The sequence below is a fragment of the Fukomys damarensis genome, unplaced genomic scaffold (genome assembly GCF_012274545.1).
Source record: "Fukomys damarensis isolate Sample0158 unplaced genomic scaffold, DMR_v1.0_HiC HiC_scaffold_13, whole genome shotgun sequence".
Taxonomy (NCBI): Eukaryota; Metazoa; Chordata; class Mammalia; order Rodentia; family Bathyergidae; genus Fukomys; species Fukomys damarensis.
Genome location: NW_022900925.1, coordinates 11366127 through 11389327, shown reverse-complemented (window position 1 = coordinate 11389327; position 23201 = coordinate 11366127). Strand labels below are relative to the sequence as shown.

General features: G+C 43.2%; 1 protein-coding gene across 2 annotated transcripts in view; it reads left to right on the top strand.

Moving 5' to 3' along the window:
• Positions 1-4286: 4286 nt before the first annotated feature.
• The window catches only part of Dhx33 (DEAH-box helicase 33), a 28098-nt gene continuing 9183 nt past the window's right edge, over positions 4287-23201 (top strand). The window contains exons 1-10 of one of the 2 annotated variants that reach the window (XM_010605830.3): positions 4287-4699; positions 7986-8146; positions 9258-9485; positions 9695-9865; positions 17960-18145; positions 18834-18945; positions 20077-20236; positions 20404-20492; positions 21890-22017; positions 22388-22591. In XM_010605830.3, coding sequence (XP_010604132.1) covers positions 4393-4699; positions 7986-8146; positions 9258-9485; positions 9695-9865; positions 17960-18145; positions 18834-18945; positions 20077-20236; positions 20404-20492; positions 21890-22017; positions 22388-22591 — 1746 coding nt within the window. In that variant the 5' untranslated portion in view covers positions 4287-4392. The remainder of the gene's footprint in view (positions 4700-7985; positions 8147-9257; positions 9486-9694; positions 9866-17959; positions 18146-18833; positions 18946-20076; positions 20237-20403; positions 20493-21889; positions 22018-22387; positions 22592-23201) is intronic. The other variant, XM_010605831.3, reaches the window with a different exon arrangement.

Sequence of the window (23201 nt, the reverse complement as noted above, 5' to 3'; positions counted from 1 at the left end):
TTTAATCGCATAGGTATTAATGGGTATGCACACATGGGAATTATGGCTGGTTTCTGAGAGTTATGGTAGTCTAGAAAGGGATAGGCAGAGCTGAATATGATTGGGGGCAGTGTTTTGGTATTCATACAAGCCAAAGGGATCACCTGCTGGTATGGTCACAGATAAGATCTGTAAATCCACAGATATCCCTGACAACGTGTCTGATGTATCACATTTTGGAAGAAGGGCCAGGATATTTTAATAATTATTAGTTTGTCGGTATCTGTATATGAAAGCCACTGAACCACAAAAATTTGAGAGGTTAGCAGATTTCAGGCAACTAATGGGTGAAATGTAGACAGTATGGCTTCATCCTTATATAGGATTTAATTATTTTTTCATCTTAGTTTTGAGGCTGCAGAAGGGTTAAGTCTTGAGGCAAGAGGTTATGGATAAATTACTTACAGATGTGTTTTGCCTTTAATGAGCCAATTTGTGTGTGTGTGTGTGCCAGGGATCAAACTTGGGACCTTGTACTTGCAAGGCAGGCAGCAGAACCACTAAGCTAAGTCCCCAGCCCTAATAAGCCGATTTTTTAACACATGACAAAAAAAATTTTTTTTTTTTTTGCTTTTCTTAAAAGGGGGGGGGTGGCGAGGCAAGCATGGTGGCACACATCTGTAATTCCAGCACTCTGAGGGCTTGAGGCAAGAGGATCTAGAGTTTCAATCCAAGCTGGACAACTTAGCAAGACCCTATCTCAAGAAATTAAAAGAGTTGTAGCTCAGTGCAAAGACCCTGGGTTCAATTCCCAGTACCAAGAAGAAAGAAGGAAAAATGGCATGTAGGATCACCATTGCCTGAAAGTGAGTAGTGGTTACTTTTACAAATAAATAGGGCATGTGCCCTGTACTCCATTTCAATAGGAGAGGGGAAGAATAGAGATTTTTTTTTTTTTTTTTTTTTTTTTTTTTGTACCAGGGATCAAACTCAGGTCCTTGAGCTTGCAAGGCAGGCAGCAGCAGAACCACTGAGCTAAATCCCTGGCTCTAGAGAATTTTAAGAGAATAATAAATAGGGGAACTCACCAGGCTTGAGAACATAGAGTAGCCTGGGACAAAGTCTGACTCAGAACAGATGGTTTGTAAATCTCTGTGGGACAAAAGTAGAATAAAAGGGTGGGAGACACCCTTCATTCAGGTGTGCTGACAGACTTAAGTCTTTCCTCTGATAGGAATTTTGTTGATTAAAGCTCAGAGAAGCTTCCAGAGATAACTTTCAAGTCTGGACTTTAGGCAGATAACGTAACTTTGCACAATATCTTCCCTTACATTGGAAGAGAGAGAGGGAAGTTCAGGTAGACCTATATCCAGAGGCTCAGTATCATCCAGGAATGGAGGCTGAGAAAGGAAGACCACAAATTTGACACCTCTCTGGGTAATTTAACAAGAACCTCACACAAAGAAGGATTGGGATGTAGTTCTGTGAAGGCCCTAGGTTCCAAAATATGCCATATTTATTATTCTGAGCTCAAACTGTCATTTTTGCCTTTCTCTTTCCACATTGTTTTTCAACATGATGTTTTTAAAGTCTACCCATGTATTTGTGTTTATCTCTAGTTTGATCCTTATTGCTGGAAAGCATGCCCTTGTATGGGAATCATTACAACCATCACACTATCTTCTCTCTCTCCTTCATGCAGAGGAGTCAAACTTGTAGGGCAATATTGAGATTCCAAAATGGAATGAAGGTAGTACACAGCAGGGTCCGGACAGCAGCCAAAAGACTATTTTGTGGCCCCTAGAGTGTTCTGTGGAGTCCTTACTGGGGCATATACTTCATTAGAAAGAGGGTCACATGATCGAGTAAATTAGAGCCATAGGGTAAGTGCTGTCAGAGGACTGGAGTGATGTATTTACATTTTCCTGGGAAGGATTAGCTGAGGCTTCTGCTCCAGGTTAACGGTTGATGTTGAGCTTTCTGCTTTTGCTGAATGTTGTTAAATTTTGCCTTCTTGAACTTTGCTCTCTGGTTCTTGAGCCAAACCTGCAGTACTGTTGGATATATGTTTAAAGCCCTCATCTTCCTAAGGCTGTTGTCTGGGTATGGGTTCCTATTGAAGAAGAGGTTCAAATCTTCCAGTTGTTCTCAGTAAATATAGTTCATTTTTCTTTCTAATGCTTCTGGAGCTTGCCTTCAGAAAAAGCCTCAGAGCCTGACATCTTTGAATCCAAATGTGTTCTTGTGCTCAGCTTCAGGGATAAGCTGTTGACTTATTCTCATTAAACATATATCTACAGCACTCGGGAGGCTGAGGCAGGAAGATTGCTGTGAGTTCAAGACCAGCCTGGGCTACATAGTGAGTTCCAGGTCAGTATCAACTACATGATGAGACCCTGTCTCAACGCCCCCCCCAAAATATATAGTTGGTTTGAGGTGCACGTTTTCAGTAACCCCTGGTCACTGCACCATCAGCAACTAGAGAAAATTATTTCTTTTTTTTTTTTGGTACCAGGGATTGAACTCAGGTCCTTGCGCTTGCAAGGCAGGCCACCGAACCGCTGAGCTAAATCCCTGGCCCTAGATAAAGTTATTTCTGGCATGGAGGGAAGGAGGAAGATTTTTTTTGGGGGGGGGGGTTACTGGGGATCAGAACTCAGACCCTTCCTCTTGCGAGGCAGGCACCGGAACCACTGAGCTAAATCCCCACCCAGGTGGAGGAGTTTTAACAAGTTCACATACAGGTTCTTAACAGATTTCATGGAAGTGAACGTCAGATGTTCACATGAATTGAATCTTATACTTTTATTCTTTGAAGGTCATATTTCCTGTATACAGAGCAAACAACTGCTTGGCAGCCTTTCCGAGTGAATTAGCAAATCATCTAAGAGCTTTTAATTTAGAAAGGAAAGGAGGAACTGGTTATTGTCTCTGCTCCCTGCTAGAATTCGAATATTTTCGTTGGTTAGAATGGATATGATGGAGCTTGTGTCCCCTGCCTCTGAAAACCCTTGGAGGGAGAATGGTGGGGGATGAAGAAAAGACAAAGACAGTAAGAAGCTGAGGCCTGGTGGAGGCTTCCTCCCACTGGGAGAAAGGACTGCCTGGCAACAGCATTAGTGCAAGGGGAGTTGAAAGGACTGCCCTTCACTTGAACAGGGAGAGCAGCTAATCTCTGCAGAACATCATGCTTTGATGGTTTTACGGGGAACCCACAGGGAGGCTCGCCTGTTCTCCCATGGGGCCCTGCCTAGTCCGTGGGAGGAAGTGAGCAAGATGTGCGTTCCTCCTTCCCACGGAGTCCTGCCTCAAAGGAGGGAGAAGGCGCTTAGGCCCAGCCATAGTGATCTACAGCTCGGTGCTCCCAGCAAGAGCTGGATTGCTTTGTAAAGACTTTGAAGGTTTTAACCCGGAGTGGTGGTGCATACTTGTAATCCCAGCTTCTCTGGAAGGTGAAGCAGAAGGATCCAAAGTTCTAATCCCGTCGGAGCAATTTAGTAAGACTGTGTCAAGAGGAGAAAGAGAGAGAGAGAGAGAGAGAGAGAGGAGGCAGGCAGGCGAGGGAATTGACTGGGAATGTGGTTCAGCGCGAGGCTCTATGTGCAATCGCCAGGTCCAGGAAAAGAAGAGAGAGGGGAGGAGGAAAAAGAATCTGGCCCATGATTGGGAGAAGAAAAAAAAAGGGTTAAAGGGTTAAAGAGCCATTCAAATTCCTCTTTCCCCACTTGTATTACTGGAACACATCAGGCCCCTGGGATAGTATATTTCGGAGGAAAACACGTAATTGTCATAGAATCAAATAGAGCCATAGGCTTCTCTTTCCTCCTGTATAACACGATGGTCACCAGTATACTTTTCAAAATTAAGATTGTGTGACACACAAATGGCCTTAATCACAGAAAACTCCGTTTCTTCATTTGTAAATGGGGGATAACACCAGCCTCTGCCGCGTAACTTGTTTAGAAGATTAAATAATACCTTCCTGAATTTTACCAAATTAAGTAATCCTTGAAATGTGGCAAATACTGCAGAGACAGAGAAACGCATTTTTACTGGCAACAAATAGTATTACCATAACAACAAAGGAATCAAGGAGATGAAGAAAGTCTTCATCCCTGACCAAGATCCCACATAACCATCCGGCCCCCCTTTTCTTTTCTGTGGCTTGGTTTGGGGGGAGGTCTCAGAACCAGCCCCTCCCCACCCCGCCCCAGGAAGGCAAAACCTGGAACCCCGAAGCATGCTGGGAATTGTAGTCCCTTTCCTAACAGCTGGGGACCCCTTGAGGTCATCAGCGGTCGCCGGGAGCAGCCCGCAGCACGTGGGGGGAAAGGGCGGTGCGCGCTCGCCTTCCGCTCGGGCGAAGAGCGGGAGCTACTGGGGCCGAGGTCTCCCGCGTGGCGCCCTCGCGACATGCCGGAGGAGGCGCGCTTCCCTGCGGCCAAGAGATTCCGACGCGGCTCAGGACCTCCGAGCCGTGTCGGGTCCTGCCCTCCTGGGAGGCGAGTAGTTATGCTGCTGACAGCGGGCAGTGGCGGTAGAGGCGGCGGCGGCAGAGGAGGAGGAGAAGGAGGAGGTCGAAGGCAGCCGCCCCTGGCCCAGCCTTCAGCCAGTCCCTACCGCGAGGCCCTGGAGCTGCAGCGCCGGAGTCTGCCCATCTTCCAGGCGCGGGGACAGCTGCTGGCCCAGCTTCGAAACCTGGACAGTGCTGTCCTCATCGGTGAGTGGCTATGCCGGTAGGGCCCTTCCTTGTCCTCCCTTCCTATCTTCAAGAAGAACAATTTTTCTTGGGTGCCACCCATTCTCTTTACATTCGTTTCTGCAACAGTCGTGAACTCCTTTTCAGGAGAGATTCTCCGAGAGCTGGGCGGCGCTGCCCTGGAGTTTTTGACAGCCCAGTGAGTGACAGACGTGTAGTCATGGATTCACCTTCCGAGGGGGGTCACCAAGGCTTTTGGAAATTTAGGATGGTGGCTCTAACCCAGACTGTGAGGAGGCAGCTGACGAGGTGGTCTCCGGAGAAAGGATAGTCTCTGTAGAGAAGAGAGCCTGCCTGAGAGACGGGAAACTGGAAACAGTGTCATGGAACAGAAAATAATCATTTCTGGTGCATGAGAAGAGTTGTGGAGCAGGGACTGATACCAGAGGGATTTGAACCCTAAAGTTTAAGAAACGGGAATTCTGGGATTTAGCTCATTGGTACTGCGCCTGCCTCAAAAGCGCAAGATTCTAAGTTAGATCCCCGTTATGGGGGGGGGGACCGTGAGTTCCTGAAGGACGGAGAGGATGAGCTGCCCAAGAGAATAGGGAGACTCAGGAGGCCTGGTAGTCAGAGGATGAGTTGTAAGAAGGGAGTGAACAGATGCAGAGTAAGGTCCAATGATCTGTGTCCCCGCAACCCGAAATTGCCCACTGGATTTGGATGCCAGCCACTGATTGTGGATTCCATTGAGAGCTATTTCTTTTTCTTTCTTTCTTTCTTACTGGTGGTTGGACTCAGAACCTTCCACTTGCCAGGCAGGCACAGGCCCGCTGAGCTACATCCCCAGCCTGGTTTGTTTGTTTGTTTTTGTTTTTTTTTTTTCATTGAGAGCTATTTCAGCAGCACAGAACCATGACTGTAAGAGCTGATTCTCCTTGAACTGAGAAATAAGGAGGTGAGAAAAATGCAGAAGCAGAAAAGAATGGTTCAGAGGAACTTGCAAAGGCATGGAGAAGGGGGCCCTTCTGAAGGGGGATGGATGGATGGAGTGCTGGCCCGGAGTAGGAAGGCCATCTCAGAGACTGTGGGTCTGGAGAAGGAAGGGTGTGATCACAAAAGTGGTAGGAGGAGGTCAAGGAAAATCGCATTTGAGAAATTTTTCTCAAATAAGAGAAGATATAAGAGAGATAAGTGCAGGAGTTCTGCTGAGAATAGAGTCCCAGGCCTCAAATAGGCCTTTGGGAAGATAGAAATGGAAGACAGGTGGCAAAACGGGGAACAAGATTAATGGCTGAGTTGGTTCCCGGGTGCAGTTTGACACCATCACTACACGCTTGGGTTATTTTACTTCAGCGATACTTAGTTGTTCTGGTGTAGGAGCGGGAAAGATGCAGAGAGAGACATTGATCTAACTTTGAGGCTGTGCTGGTGGATTACAGAATAATCAAATCTTAGTCTGTGATTATTGGCTGGTTCAAACAGGATGAGCAGTTAGCGGAGTTGATGAGTGGGAGAAAATGCAAGAATAACAGGATGGTAGGACCTGGTGAGGTTAGAGAGGAGTCATGGTAGCAAGGGAAGAGGAGGATGCACACATTTCTTGAGTTCTTTGTTCCAATTAGACACTGTGAAAGGGACCCACAGTGAGTAGGAAATGACATTTATTGGATGCTTACTCTGCAGGGAGTTTAAGTCCACAAAGAGACAGGGGCTATTTTTGCCCTTTAGAAGTTTCTGGTATTCAAAGAGGACAGAAATATTTAAACCCTTCTGTACAGCATAGGATGATCAGTGCTACAAGAGAGACCAACAAGGCACTAAGAAATCCAAATGAGGGCCACCTCTGTGACCCCAGGGGGAGATTTGCCCAGCTCATCTTGTAGCTTGCCAGGCAGTATTATATCTGCAATAGTATGGGCAAATAGAGGGTTAGAAAGAAAGCAGAAGACCAGGGCATGAGAAGTTGTTATGGCTGCAGTGTATGAGTAGGTGTCGGTACTGGGATTGAAGCCAGAGCCTTACACTGCTAGGCAAGCACTCTACCACTGAGCTACAACCCAGCCTCCCCCCCCCAACCCCAGGAAAAGGTCTTTCTACATTGCCTCGGCTGGCCTAGAACCTGGGATCCTCTTGCCTCGACCTCCTGAGTAGCTGGGATTATATGAATGAACCATGACATTTGGCTGAACAAAGCATTTTAATTTTGTTTGTTTGTTTTTTGTTATTGGGGATTGAACTTGGGACCTTGAGCTTGTGAGGTGGGCGACGGCACCACTGAGCTAAATCCCTGGCCCTTAAATTATTTTTCATACTCAGCTGAACATCAAGGCACATGCTTATAATCCCAGCATTTGAGAGGCTGAGCCAGGAGAATCATGAGTTGAGACAGCAGCCTGGGCTACACAGTGAGTTTGGGTTTTCTTCCTTTTCCTTCCCTTCCCCTCTCCTTCCCCCACTTCCCCTCCTTTTCCTCCTCTTCTTTCTCCTCCTGTTTTTGAGACAAGGTCTCACTGTGTAGTTCAGGACCACCTTAAACTATGTTGCCCAGGCTGGTCTCAAACTCATTGTGATCCTCCTGCCTCAGACTCCCCAAGTTCTGGGAATGCAAGTGCGCACCACAACTCCCCGCTCATAGTGAGTTTGAAACCATCCCAAGCAACATAGCAAGACTTGTCTCAAAAAAAACAGTCACTTCCTGCAAGTGCAATTGTACAATTATGGATCAGAAAATATAAAACAATGGGCCAGCAATTTAGCTCAGCGGTTCCTCTGCCTGTCTCGCAAGCACAAGGACCAGAGTTCCATCCCTGGTACCAAAAATAGCAATAATAATAATAATAACCTTTAAAAGCCGGGTGTGGTGGCACATGCCTGTAATCCCAGCACTAGGGAAGCTGAGGCAGGGAGGATTGCTGTGTGTTCGAGACCAGCCTGAGCAACATAGTGAGTTCCTGTCTCAAAAAAAAAAAGAAGATAAAACATTTTACAGGTTTTTCAAACATAATACATAATTTTTTCTCCCTGAAACAGTATCAGTGAACACTGTGGCATACACATAAGTATCCATTCTCCTGCTACCTTGCCAGCTGCTATTTTCTGTTATTTTTTTTTTTTTTACTGGGGATCAAACTCAAGTCCTTGCACTTTTGAGTCAGGCAGTAACACCACTGAGCTAAATCCCTGGCAAATTCAGTATTTTTTAAAAAATCTTTTTCTTCTGCATTCAAGCTGTTTTGTTTGTTTGTTAGGTGAACTTTCTGTGAATTTGCTTTGCTTTCAAGTGAGATTTCTTTTGATTTCCTAGGGGAAACTGGCTCTGGGAAGACGACTCAGCTCCCTCAGTACCTCTATGAAGTGGGTATTGGCCGCCAGGGCATCATTGCTGTGACCCAGCCCCGTCGAGTGGCTGCCATTTCTCTTGCTACTAGAGTCTCAGATGAGAAGAGAACTGAACTTGGGAAGCTGGTACTTCATTTCTTTGTTACCATCAGTACTTCTTTACTAAACAGTGCTCCTACCATGCCCTTTTCCTTTTATGTTCTGAATAAGACTTCATCATAGCAAGGATCTTTCTTGCCACAGCTATCTAGACTAATTTCAGAGTTCTTTTCTTGGCTTCGGAGAAATCGGGCTCTAACAAGCCCTTAGTCCCATTTGCTTTGCTTTCAAAAGCTTTTGGCCAGTTGAACAAATTAATTGTTTTCCTTGAGCATCTTTAAGGCTTCAGTAACCTCTGTTAAATCTCTTTTATCTATAAGTTTTTCTAGAAAAAAGTGTTTTGAGACAGGGTGTCACTATCTAATTCAAACCGGCTTTAAACTCAATGTAGGCTAAGCTGGCTTTGAACTCATGGTGATCCTCCTGGCTCAATGTATTGAATGCTGGGATGACAGGCTCTTGCCACCATGCTCAGCATTTCTAGAAAAATTGTAATAATAGCGTCATTTTAGCATATATGTAGGTATTTAGATGAGTCACAGAATGGTATAGAGATAGATTTATTTGTGTGTGTGTGTGTGTGTGTGTTTGTGCGCGCGCGCGCTAACATAAAAACATCCTGGATGTCTTTCCATATCTATGCATAGCTTCCTGTGAAACTATTAAGTAGCTTGGGGGAGGAGGTTAACTTTAAATTTTTTTTAATTGATTTTTTGAGACAGGGATACGCTATCCAGTTAAGGCTGCCTTTGAACTCATTATGTAGCCCACGCTGGCCCTGAACTCACAGCAATCCTCCTGCCTCAGCCTCCCAAGTGCTGGGATTACAGATGTGTGCCACTGTACCCAACTTCTTTTTATTTATTTTTATTAAAAAATAAAATTACGCAGTATGTAATGAGTACATACAAGGGAGTTAGTACACATTCATAATACTTAAATTCTATATAATGCTTAACATTATAGTAGTTAAAGGTTGTATCTGTGTCTGTCTCCCTAACTACACTACATGCTCACTGGAAGGAGCAGGGCAGAGTGGTGTGGGTCTGCATACTGGGATAATGCAAGTGCCTAGCACTGGATAAACAGTGCTACTTGACACATTTTCAGTGCATGAATGAATTATTTTGTCACACAGGTTGGCTATACAGTGCGCTTTGAGGATGTCACCTCCGAAGACACCAGGATCAAATTCCTAACAGATGGCATGCTTCTGCGTGAAGCAATTTCAGATTCCCTGCTTCGGAAGTACAGCTGTGTCATTTTGGATGAAGCCCATGAAAGGACTATCCACACAGATGTGCTCTTTGGAGTGGTGAAAGCGGCACAGAAGAGGCGAAAGGAGCTGGGGAAACTGCCTCTGAAAGTATGTGCCACATGTTTAAGGAAACAGGCTTGTGGTTTTTGGGGTTTTTTTTTCAGGGTATTTTCCTCTGCCCATTCTGCGTTAGAACCATTGGAAAAAGTTAAATGATGATAGTAGAGCAGCCTCCAACCATCCGCTTTTAGGGCTTGGGAGGGGCATAGAAAGGCCACGCCATGCTTGATACCCATCCTCCTCATTCTCTTATATAGGTGGTTGTGATGTCAGCTACCATGGATGTGGATCTGTTTTCTCAGTATTTCAATGGAGCACCTGTCCTCTACCTGGAGGGTCGGCAGCATCCAATCCAGATTTTTTATACCAAACAGCCTCAGCATGATTACCTGCATGCCGCTCTTGTCTCAGTCTTCCAGATACACCAGGTATGGAAGAGGGTACAAATTCTTCTGATTTACCTTGCAGTTATCAGTGATGGAATTCAGCCTCAAAAAGAACACCCATTAAATATAACAGCTTTGTGAACTGTCTCATCAAGATGAATAAGGAGGTGAGCACAGTAGTATATACTTGTAATCCCAGCTACTCAGGAGACTGAGACAGGAGGACTGAAAATTCAAGGTCTTCCTGAAGTTAGCAGTACATCTCAAAATAAAATACAGATAGGGTTAAAGTTGTAACTTGGTGGCAGGGCACCTGCCTAGCATGAGAAAGGTCCTGGGTTCACTCCCCAGACCACTCCTCCTACCCACCTCACATACACAGAATGAATAAGGAGTTCATTTTGCTATGTCTAGTGTTCCAGTTACTTTTCTCATTGCTGAGACATAATAGCCCGTACCCAAAGTCAAAGGATGACATGTTTATTTTGGCTCACAGTTTGTATAGGTTTCAGTTCATAGTTGGCTGGCTCCAAGGCAGGGTGGCATGGCAGAGAGGCATTGCAGAGGAGAAACTGCGATGGTGGGCAGAAGGCAGCAAAGTAGTAAAGAAACAGCAGGAAGCTGTCCTTTATATTCTATCCAGGCTACATGCCCTTAGGGTGGGTAGCACTCACAACTAGGATGGGCCTTCCCATTATCCATTCCCAGAACTGTGCCAGACCCATCAATGAACTAATTTAATAATCACATACTTGAGCCCTGCATCACACACTGAATCCTACCATCACATACTCTAGATCCAACAACCTGTGAAAAGCCCCACCTATGAGCACATGAGGCTTTTGGGGGACATCTAGCCGCAAGCCATAACATCTAGCTTTTTTACTTCATATATATCTGTATATCTTATTTTCTCTGAAAACAAAAATAATTCAACTCTAATGAATAGCTTTCCTCCCCTGAGCCAGAAAAGTATTCATATTAGAGCAATGCTTTATGTACTTTTCTTAAAAACCAAAACCCTCCAGTAAGAAGCACATTTATATTGGAACTTATCTGAAATAAGTATATGAAGGGCTGCCTCTTTTATTATATGGAATATTCCCTAATATTTTCTACCTTATTTATACAAAAGGTCAACATTGACCTGATAATAGATTGCAACTTAGAGTTGTGTTTTGTTTTTTGTTTTAAAACTGTACATTAGAGAACTATTTCAAAATCTGTTAACATTTACTTTAAAAATATGAGTGACTAAATGCCTCATTTTTGTTTGTATAAAATTGGCTTTTTAATCTTCCAATTAATTTTCTGAGGAAATCTAGAAGTAATTTTTATTTTAAACTAAATGTTATATATATAAAGTTAAAAAGTTCGTGGGGCATGGTGGTGCACACCTGTCATCACAGCACTCAGAAGGCAGAGGCAGGAGGACTGCTACAATTTGAAGCCAGTCTGAAGTACATAGCGAATTCAAGGCCAGCCTGCATGGCAAGACCCTGTCTAAATAAATAGGCTTTTTAAAATTTTTTTCTTGGTACCCGGGATTGAACTCGCTACCTTGTACTTGTGAGGCAGGCGGCAGAACCACTGAGCTAAATCCCCAGCCCGATAAATAGGCTTTTTTTTTTTTTTTGAGACAGGGTCTCACTGTATAGTTGAGACTGACCTGGAACTCACTATGTAGTCCAGGCTGATCTCGAACTCACAGCAATCCTCCTGCCTCAGCCTCCCGCACTCCCGAGTGCTGGGATTACAGGCATGAGCCACCACACCCGGCCATAAATAGGCTTTTAAAAGTCAGGTGGTTAATATTAAAAGGCACATAATAAAAAATAGCAGTTGCCTTCACTTCCCCACCTCATATTCTTGCTCTTCACTGTAACCGTTTTCAATCCCTTTACTGATTCATTACTTTTGTTTTTCTAAACTACCCTGCTTATATTCCTGTTTGTTGATTTATTATTAGTCATTGTGTGCTAATTTCTTACCAAGATAGACCAAGATTTAGACATACCCATTCTCCACCCCTGCTTGTATTCTCCATTCTCTGAACATAGTTATAGCATAAGTTTTTAAATCCATTTTATAAATGAGTTTATACAATACTATGACTGTACATTGAAGCACTTTGAACTCATTCTTAGTTTCTTGGACCACACAATTGTATAAAATTTTTTGTAGCTATGACTCGTTTTTTCCCCAAATAGTCCAACTTCTCTCATATGACAATCATAAATACGTACTCTGTGTTCAAATACAATCTATCTTTTTTGTTGTCATTGTTGTCTTTAGTTTTGGCTTTTTGAGACAGGCTCTGGCTATGTAGTTCAGGCTGGTCTTGTACTCACCCATGTGGCCCAGGCTGGCCTCGAACTGGCAGTTATCCTCCTACCTCAGTCACGCCTCTGTTTTCCTGGGTCGTTTATGCTTTGTCAATTTGGAGCAGCTGGCTCTCCTAGGTTTCTGTGCAGCTGTTGTCCTGACTCCCTCACCATTCTTTTTCAGTAAAGCCCATTGTGGCCTCCAGTGGCTTCCTAACCTGGCTATACTAGACAGAGGGGAAAACCTGGGGTTTTAACCAGACAATACTTAGACTTTGAGCTAGTTTGATATTTTTCCCCCCACTGTCTCATAACTCACCTCTGGTTTGCTTCCTTGAGTCCTGAGCTTTTCTGGATCCTGAAGAGAAATCAACTCATTTCTTATCACTGTCATGGAAGAGCTGTACCCTTCCAGGTTGCAGCTTTCCCTGCTCAGCAAGTCTGCTCCCCACCATCTCCTACATCTTTCAAGAATGAATTGAACCCTCTGATCTACCAATGTCTTTTGTTATTTTGAGACAATGACCTTTCTTGTCAAGTTAATAGTATTTGAGGAAGGAAAAAAAAATGTCAGTCTGTCTTGTTTAACTGCCAAAAGCAAATTTGAGATGAACATTTTTCATGAGTAGTGGCTGCTGGTACATTCAGGTTATATGGTAGTTTTGGGGGTTTTTTTTGTTTTGTTTTTCGGTACCAGGGATCGAACTCAAGCCCTTGAGCTTATGAGGCAGGCAGCAGAACCATTGAGCCAAATCCCCAGCCCCTGTATGGTAGTTTTGATGAATTCTCTTACTGATGAAATTTTTACCATCTTAGAATTTTTTTCTTGTTTGTCATTTGTCCTGTTAATACTGGATTCAAGAAGTGCACAAATGCATAAATATATAAATGCATTTATGTATTTATATCTACAGTTGTCCCATGGTACCCATGGTGGATGCGTTCCAAGGTCCCACTTAGATACCAAAATGTGAGGTTGCTAAAGTTCCTTATTAAGTGTTGTAATATCTGCGTATAACATACACTCCTAGTCTATCTCCCTGTTTCCTATCATCTATTTTGCTCTTTAAATTATCTATACCTTGGGTTTCTATTTTTTTTTCCTCTCGAATTTTTGTTTTTGTTAGTACATTATTCTCAGTACATGATGGTTACATTCATCAACAGGAGTTGGTACATATACATAGCAAATTTTAGTTCTTTTTAGTGCCTCCCCTTCTCTTTATCCCCTTTTCATTTGTGAAAGATCTATCTCTCTGTTTCCTTTATCTATCTTTTATTTTGCTACTTAATTAGTTATGCTCTCAGTTTCTCATATAAGAGAAAACGTGATATTTAAGCTTGTGTGTCTGATTTATTTCACTTAAAATTATGGTCTCGAGGTGCATCCATTTACCTACAAATTACTCAATTTTATCCTTCTTTATAGCAGAGTAGTACTCCATTGTGTATAAGTACTACATTTTCTTTATCCATTTATCTGTTAATGGACGTATAGGCCACTCCAAAATGTAGCTATTGTGAATTGGGCTTCTATAAACATGGGTATGTATGTATCACTATAATATGTCTTTAACTCCTTTGGGGAAATACCTAGAAGAGGAATAGCTGGGTCAAATGGAATTTCTATTTTTAGTTTTTTGAGGAATCTCTATACTGATTTTCTTTTTGGTACCGGGGTTTGAACTCAGGTCCTTGCACTTGCAAGGCAGGCCACCAAACTGCTGAGCTAAATCCCCGGCCCCTCTATACTGATTTTCATAGTGGTTACAATGGTTTACATTACAACAATGTAGAAAGGTTCTTTCCCCTGGAGTATGTTAAAATCTTGGTGTTTTATTTGTATTTCTCTAATGGCTGGAGGTTTCAAACATTTTTTTTTCACATATTTCTCGACCATTTGTACTTCTTCTCTTCTGAGAGATGTTTATTAATTTCAGTTGTGTCCTCCACACACACTTTTTTGTATTTTTTTCTGAGACAGGGTCTCCCTACATAGCCCAGGCTAACCTTGAACTCATTGTATAGCCTAGACTGACCTCCAATTCCTGGCCACAGTTGCCCATTTCTTTGATTGGGTCTTTTATGTTGTTGGGAGTGGTCCTAATTTTTTTGAGTTCTTTATATGTTCTGTAGTGCTCACTTCAGCAGCACGTATGCTAAAATAAATATTCTGTATATTAGTCCTCTGCCCTAGAAGTATCTGGCAAAAATTTCCCCCCAATCTTTAGGTTGTCTCTTCATTCTTTTGTTTGTTTGTTTTTTTTTTCTTTTTTTTTGCTGTGTAGAAGCTTTTTAATATAATCCCATTTGTTGCTTCTTGGTATTATTTCTTCTGCCACTAGGGTTCTGTTCAGAAAGTCTTTGCCTACACCTATGTCTTCAAGGATTTTACCTATTTTATCTTCTAGAAGATTAAGTGTTTCAGTTTTAAAATTTAGATCTTCGATCTATTTTGATTTTAGTTTAGTATGTGATGAGAGAGATAGAGCTAGATTCAGTCTTCTACATGTGGATAACCAGTTTTTCTGGCACTATTTGTTAAGGAGGTTATCTTTCCTCCAGTGTAGTTTTGGCCCCTTTATCAAAGATCAGATGGCTGAATGTGCTTGGGACTTTTTCTGCTTTCTCTGTTCTGTTCCACTGATCCACATATCTGTTTTTTTTGTTTGTTTGTTTGTTTGTTTTGTTTTGCTTTTTTTTGTACTAGTAACTTTGGGTTTCTCAAAAGACGTGGAGATGGGAAGAGAATCTGTGAATGAGAGAAGACCAGAAGTAAAAAAGATCAAGATGTGATATGTATATGTCAGTGTTTTAGTTACTGTCTTGTTGCTGAGACTTAACTTAGAGGAGGAAAGGTTTATTTTGGCTCCATTTGTAGAAGTTTCAGTCTATAATCGGCTGGCTCCAAGGTAGGGCAGCATGGCAGAGAAGAAACAGCTCATAGCATAGCAGACAGGAAGCGGGGGAGGTGGGAGGCCAGAGCCAGAGAGGAAGATAAACCCTTCTACACCACACCTTTAGTGACCCACCTCCTTTTACCAGGCTCCACCTCCAAATCACATTTAGCTATCAACTCATAGTTGCAGTAATCCGCTTGATGATTATCATGTCCCATGACCCAGTCATCTCCCCCAAACCCCACCTATGCACACATGAGGCTTTTGGGGGACATCTAGATGTAAATCGGAGCATTCTGCCCTTAGTCCCCAAAAGACTCATGTACATCTCTTTATGGAAAATGTATTTAGTCCATATCTGAGAGTTGCCAAAGTCTTACAGTTTCAACATTGCTGAAAAGTTCAAGTCCAAAATAGCTTCTGAAAGTTAAATTCTTAGTTGCAAGCCCCTCTAAATATAAAAAATAAAGTTAAAACACTTCCTGCATACAATGGTAAATGATAAATATTCCCATCCAAAAGGGAAGAGTAGAGAGATAGAAAGCGGTGGAACCAAAGCAAGACTGAAATCCAGCAGGACAAACGTTAAGTCTTGTAGCTCCATGTCCTGCACTCAGGGCAGTCTGTGGCAAGTTGTAAACTCCAAAGGGCTTGGCTGGCGCTGCCCTGCCCATACCGCACTGCCTGTGCTTACAGCTGTCATGACCTCTTTCTTGGTCTAACTTTGCTGACTCCTTCTGGCTTTCCTTAGACATTTTGCCTTCCAAGCCTGTCTTTGTTACTTTCCTCGTTGCTGGGACAAAATACCTGACATCTACAACTTAAATGAGAGATTTATTTTGGCTCACAGTTTTGTAGCGGTTTCAGTCAATAGTTGGCCTGCTCCAGGGAAGGGTGGTCTGGCAGAGAAGAAATAGCTTATGGCATGCAGACAGGAAACAGAGAGGTCAAGGGAGGAGGGAAGGAGATATACTCTCCCAGGCCACACTCCAAGGCCCATCAGACTTCATCTCCCAAGTCACATTTACCTGTAAACTTGTCAGTGGAATAATTCACTGATGGTTGTTATGTCCCCATGATCGAGTTACCAGGGGGCCCATCTACATAGAAACCATAACAACCAGTTACTTTTGATGAATGTATTATATATTATAAACATATACTAATAAAACAAGGGAGGGTTCTGTGTTGGAAATTCTACTTTGTTGGTAATAAATACATATTTTCATATTTAAAAAAATAAAAGGGAGGGGAGAAGCGTTAAGTAAAACACTTAAAAAAAACCCTACATACCATCTTCCTGTATACTTTAAATCATCTCTAGATGACTTGTGATACCTAGTAAAATGTAAATGCCATGTAAATAGTTGTTATACTATATTGTTTAGGAAGTAATGACAAGAAAATATGTCTACTTGCTCAGTGCAAGTGCAAGTTTTTAAAATATTTTTGATTTGCTACTGATTGAATCTGTAGATATAGAGCCCAAAGATTTGAGGGGCCAACTGTGTTTGCACACACACACACACACACACACACACACACACACACACACATTAGTTATTACTAGAATTTTTTCTATTATTCTGCTATCAAGCAGTTCATAAATCTATTTAAAGATATACATATCAAAGGAAGATCAGGTTGCTGGTGCATGCCTATATTTACAGCAGTCTGAGAGGATGAGGCAGTTGCCTAACCTGGGCAACTTAAACCCCATTTCAAAATAAAAAATTATAAAAGGATTGGCCTGCCAGGGATTTAGCTCAGTGGTGCCTCCACCTGCCTCACAAGTGCAGGGTTCTGAGTTCAATCCCTGGTACCTAAAAAATAAATTTTAAAAATAAAAAAGATTGGGAATATATCTCTATGAGAGCCCTAAGGCTCAATCACCAGTACTGTGCACACATGCGTGCACACACACACACACACACACACACACACACACTTTTAAAATACTGAGGGTGTGGCTTAGTGCAGAGACCTTGGGTTCAATCCTCGGTTCAATCTAGGTTCAATCTCCAAAAGAGAAAAAAAAAAAAAATAGAAGAAAAGAAAGGAAAAAATCAGGTAAATGGATATGCATTAACACTTAGATGTTATGCTCTTTGAAGATGAAGAACCAGTGAACTTCAGCCTCTCAGTTGTCCAAGATAATGTACTTTTCAAGTGTAGGTAGGAAAGTGTGCTTGATAGCTTCATTAATAAGGATTCCCTGAAAGCTTGACTATTTCTGGCCATTTTCATGGATTAGTATTTCTCTTAAGTTGTCTCTTATCTGCTTTGTCTTTCAAGATGCTTATAAAGGAAAGAAAGCTTTATTCAGATTTTTTTTGCCTGGTTTAAATTTTCGTGCTGTTGTTCTTATAGAAAGCAAGCTCGTAATTTTCCTTCAAGAATTTCTTACCTAGGGCCAGGGATGTAGTTCAGTGGTGCCATGCCTGCCTGGCAAGTGCAAGGTCCTGAGCTGGATCCCTGGTACCACCAAAAAAAAAAAAAAAAAAAACAAATTCCTTACCAAGTTTTTAAACACAGCTGGCCAACTCATGTGCATTATAGTTCTATACATTGCTAGTAGGGTTTTCTCCCAGGGAGACATCAACATTGAAGCTGCTTCTCCTCTCCCGGCCCCCTCTCTGGTTCTGGGGATTGAACCTAGGGCCTTGTGTATTTGAGGCAAGTGCTCTACCACTGTGCTACATCTCTGGCCCTTTTTATTTTACTTTGAGACAGAGTCTTGCTAAATTGCCTAGGCTTGCCTCAAACTCATGGTTCTCCTGCCTCAGCCTCCTGAGTAGCTGAGCTTACAGATGTGTGTCACCTACCTGGCTATACTGAGGCTTTACATCTGCAAATTGAGAAAAATAACTGAGAAATATCATGAGTGACTTTCCTTTCTAACTTTTTTATAGGAAGCCCCTTCTTCTCAGGACATCTTGGTGTTCCTCACTGGTCAGGAGGAGATTGAAGCAATGAGCAAAACCTGCCGAGACATTGCAAAGCACCTCCCAGACGGCTGCCCTGGGATGCTAGTCCTTCCTCTGTATGCCTCCCTGCCCTACACACAGCAACTCCGAGTCTTCCAAGGGGCCCCAAAGGTGAGTGCACTGCTGCTTCTGTCCAGTCCCACTCCTGGAACCCAGTTGGATCCACCAGTGGGGACTGTGTGGCTGTAACTGGGCTCCAGATAAGGTCAACTGGCCAAGTACCAGCTCAGGCAGGTGAGCTGATGAAAATAATATTACCTGTGAGAAGTACAGGGGAACGGCTGTCAGGAGAAGAACAGGGGACAGTGGTCAGGGGATGAAAAAAGGCTGGCGAGTGAGGGATCATAGAAACCTCATTTGTCCACGGTGCCATTTATTGAGTGCCTCTGCGGTGCCAGGCCTGGTCTTAGCACTCATATCCACTGTCTCTCATCCTCACTGACTCTCATGGTGTTCCCATGGGTGTCCTGAAGCCAAGAGAGGAGGCAGAATATGCTCAAGGGTTACAGTGTAAGAAACTGGTTGGGCTGGAGTCTGACTCACATTTGCTTGCTTCTAAATCTTGTGCTTCCTCTGCTACATCACATCATCTGAGGTTAACCTTTAGAGCTGCAGGGTCATCCTCTTTTCCCATGGCCCAGTTTAATGACTTACGATTAATATTAGTCACTGTCATGAATAACAAAGTCATCTGTTCTTGGTCATGAGTGAATTGTGGAAATTAACGGTGCAAATATGTTTTGAAACTTCTGAATCATATGTGTGTCATATGGCTTTTTGGTTTTCTTCCTCCTTTTAGGGCTATCGCAAAGTGATCATTTCAACCAACATCGCTGAAACCTCCATAACCATTTCAGGAATAAAATATGTAGTTGACACGGGCATGGTTAAAGCAAAGAAGTATAACCCTGGTGAGAATTCGTAGCTCATGAATGTCTCTCCTGTGAATAGCAAGCAACCACTGACACTGTAGTTCCACTATCTTCCCCACAATGAGCATTTCATGTTTGTAAGTAATTGAGATATGAATGGCAGGGACCATAAGTAAGATTGCACAAGTAAAGTCCAAAAAGGAGACCCGAGGCAGGTTTGTGAGATAAGAAGTCAAGACAAGAAAGAAGAGCGCAGGTTTAGCAAACCTGGAACAGGGTCAGGAACCTGGGCAGAGGCTCTGTGAGCTCATTGAAAGGTGGATAGGAATAATGACTTGAAGGCAAGGGACAGACTAATACCAGTCAGACTTTCAGGAATAGTATATGAATGTGGCTGGCTTGTGCTCCCACATTTCCCGAGAAGGAGACACACTCAGAGGCTGGAGTGAGGGACAGAGTGTGAAGCACCAGCAGTCTCTTGCAAAAGTGCAGTGGCCAGCTTGCTTAACGTCCTCTGTACTCATTTCTGCTTTATACCTGCTTTATCCTACAGAGGACTTGAGGCAGCTGAAGTTCTGCTCCCCAATATTTAAGTCCTCTGCTAAGCACTTAAAGGGCTGACTCTCAGACACTTGTACTCCTAGAGATAATGTGTACAAATGAGCATGGGTCTCCAGTGCCTGGCACAAAACACATTTTTACTGAGAAAATGAATGCCACTTACTCCTAAGAAACAAACATGATCTCTTTTCTCAGAATCAGGAGGGATAAAACATGTAAGTGATTTGAGGCATTTACTTTGAGTCATTGATTAATAGCATGACCAACCTCCTAGGAGGTCCCCTGGCCAACAAACCGTCAGTCCCAGGCAAACTGGGGTGGATGACCTGATCTAAAAACTACTCTTCTGATTCCTTGCTACGGGAATAAGTCTTTTTGATGTTTTTGTGACAGATTTCGCAGAGGGCTCATTGCAAGGCCCAGTTCACTGCGGGGCCCAACCACCTCAGAGCAACCTGCTTTTTTGTGCTTTCTCATTTAGCCTTGAGTGTTTCCAGACCCCTGAATTGCAGAAAGACTGGTGGTGTGAGGACCATTTCATTGTCAGCACTATTGAAACTGCTTGTTATTTGATGAGCAAAGCACTCATGGGGCCCATTCTCCCTCCAGACAGTGGTCTTGAGGTGTTAGCTGTGCAGCGGGTGTCAAAGACCCAGGCCTGGCAGCGCACAGGGAGGGCTGGCAGAGAGGACAGTGGCGTCTGTTACCGGCTCTACACTGAGGAGGAGTTTGAGAAGTTCGATAAGATGACTGTGCCAGAGATCCAAAGGTAGGCTTGAGCTGCGTATGCATTCCAGCCTTTTCTCTTGGTGTCTCTTTCCTGTTTGCTCATGTTTTCCCAGAGCTACAGTTTTCACTAATGCTCCTCAGGGAACAGGACTGACTCACCAGCTCATCAGGGACAGATGAGTGACCTTCATCTCTCACTCTTCACAGGTGTAACCTTTCAAATGTGATGCTGCAGCTCCTGGCAATGAAAGTTCCAAACGTGCTCACCTTTGACTTCATGTCCAAACCATCTCCAGGTAAGTGGGATCCTCAACGTTGTGGGAGGTGGATGTATAGACAGCAACAAATCTTCTCTTCCCCAAAAAAGTATTTTAGCAGAAAAGCATTTCGGTAATCTCCTTAAGCTGACTTAATTTTATGGATAACAGTATCGGAAACAACTCAAAGCCATCAAGTGACTGATTCAGTACTGTCAGCAGCATCAAATATCCATGGAATACTGCAGAAACCTAATGAAACTGTGCTTTCATCAGCAGAAGGATGGCAGAAGATCACTGTCTTTGCTTTTATTTGGAACATGGCTACTAGGGAGTAGTAGATTACCCTTCATTGGTAATCTCCCTATGAAGGAAGGAGAAAACAACTGCAATTCTGCATGATGATGGTAGTTTTGGCACCTGGCCTCTTACCAATATACTATTTTCTTCCCCATCTCCTCAGTATTTTGGACTGAACCTAGGGTCTTTGCCCTGAGTTACACCCGGCCCTATTTTTCACTTTGAGACAGAGTCTCACCAAGTTGCCCCGCCTGGTCCAGAAATTGGGATCATCCTACCTCAGCCTCCTAGAATGCTAGGATTACAAGCATGTGCTACCACGCCTATCTCTATAAGTGAAGAGATGCAGTTGTTACAAGAAAGGAAGAGAGACAGAAATAAAGGAGAGATAACATAAACCTGTGGTCCCACTCTATCCTCTAGTTTAGTTTTCCTCCTGTGGAACCCCCACTGTGGCTATTTTCTAGTTGTCTTCTACAGAAAGTCTGCACCAATGTCAGTACACGTAGTTCCTTAAAAACACAAAGAGCAGTATATACTATGTATATAGAGTATATACTGCTCTATACTTTATTTTTTTCTTTTCATTGCTTAACTCCTACAAAAGAGTAGTCGCATGTAAGGTACAAGGAGTTACAAAGCCAGCATCTCTGTACTTATTACCAATTCCGTGGAAACCTCCCCAGGTTCCCTGCCTGGCCAGCCTTGCCTCCTGCCTACTCCCTCCAGCTGACTACTTGTCCATATTTTCTCAATAATTCTCTTGCTCTTTTTCTTTCTTTTTTGCAGTATTTAGGATTCAACCCAAGGCCCTCACACTGTACTACATTCTCCCCAGCTCTTTTTATTTTTATTTTGAGATAGGGTCTCACTAAGCTGCCCATGTGGGACCTGAGATTGGGATCCTCTTACCTCAGCCTCTCACAGGTGTGAGGTCACAGGTGTGTGCCTCTGCACCCAGCTCTTGTTCTTTAGAGGTGTCATTAACAGCTTTAAAAAGTGTGTCAGGGGCAGTGGTGAGAATGGTCTTTGCTGGTATTTGCTGTAGTGTTATCAAAAACTCAGAAGTACTGAACTAGCTGCAACTCCTTCCTGTTTTGAAATTTTGGCTCCTTTTTATGTCTCTGTCTCTTTAGATCACATTCAGGCGGCCATTGCCCAGCTGGACCTGTTAGGTGCTCTTGAACATAAGGATGACCAGCTTACCCTGACTCCAATTGGAAGAAAGATGGCAGCATTTCCTTTAGAGCCCAAATTTGCCAAAGTAAATGATACCTTCTCCTCTGTCCCCTTTCAGCACACTACAGTGTAGCCATCCCAAGTGAACATCGGTGCCGACAGCATCTAGACTAATTTCACTTGTTCTCTTGAGCACTTAGCCCCTACTTTTTGTGTAACACTGGTTTATGTTGTGTGTGGGATTCAGTCATAAGTCATGGGCCCTTCCCTCAGGCACAGGAAGCCCCTGGGGAAGGCGGGCCTCTGTCTTACAAAAAAGTAAGACAATGACTGCAAAGTTTTAGAGACACCTGCCCTTTAACTCCTTAGGAGGAAAGCTACAAAAGAATATACAGAAGTACAGTATTCAGAAGTGAGAAAACTTGGTTTATACATTTTTAAATTTTGATTTTCAGACCATCCTCCTGTCTCCCAAATTCCACTGCACAGAGGAGATTCTGACTATCGTTTCCCTACTGTCCGTGGATAGTGTTCTCTACAGCCCTCCTGCCCGGCGGGATGAAGTACAGGGTGTCCGGAAGAAGTTCATTTCTAGTGAGGGGGATCACATTACCCTGCTCAATATCTATCGGGCCTTCAAAAACATAGGTGGAAACAAGGTGTGTCTTGTCTTATTTCTCTTCTCAAATGACAGCTCTTTGTTTCATACGTGTGTTTTGGTTATAGCTCAAGTTGGCCTTGAGCTCACAGTGATCCTCCTTCCTCTGGAGTGCTGGGATTACAGGTGTGTGCCAACATGCCCAGCTCATATAGGTGTTTTTAAGTGCACCTTTCGTTTTTGTCCAAATCAGCTAAAGAACCATAAAAAGAATGTCAGGTATCATTTCAGAAGTATCTGAGTACTGAGAGATACCAGGGAAGCGACATAACTCTGGCCTTTGTTCTGCTTCTGCTTATCTTGCACTTGATCTGGACAGGTTAGTAAGTATTCGGTGACTCAGTTTCTTAGCCAATGTATTAGTCAGGTTTTTGTTACTTTAATGAAATACCTGAGGTAGGCTACTTTATAAAGGAGTTTACTTTGGCTTATAGTTTTGTTTTTTTGAAATAGGGTCTCACTATGTAGTGCAGGCTGGCCTCAAGTCACAGAAATCCTCCTTCAGCCTCCGAGTGCTAAGGTTATAGGCGTGAGCCACCACGCCTGGCTTGGCATACAGTTTTGTGGTGCAAGATCTACAGGCTTTATTTGGTAATAGGGTTCTTGTAGCA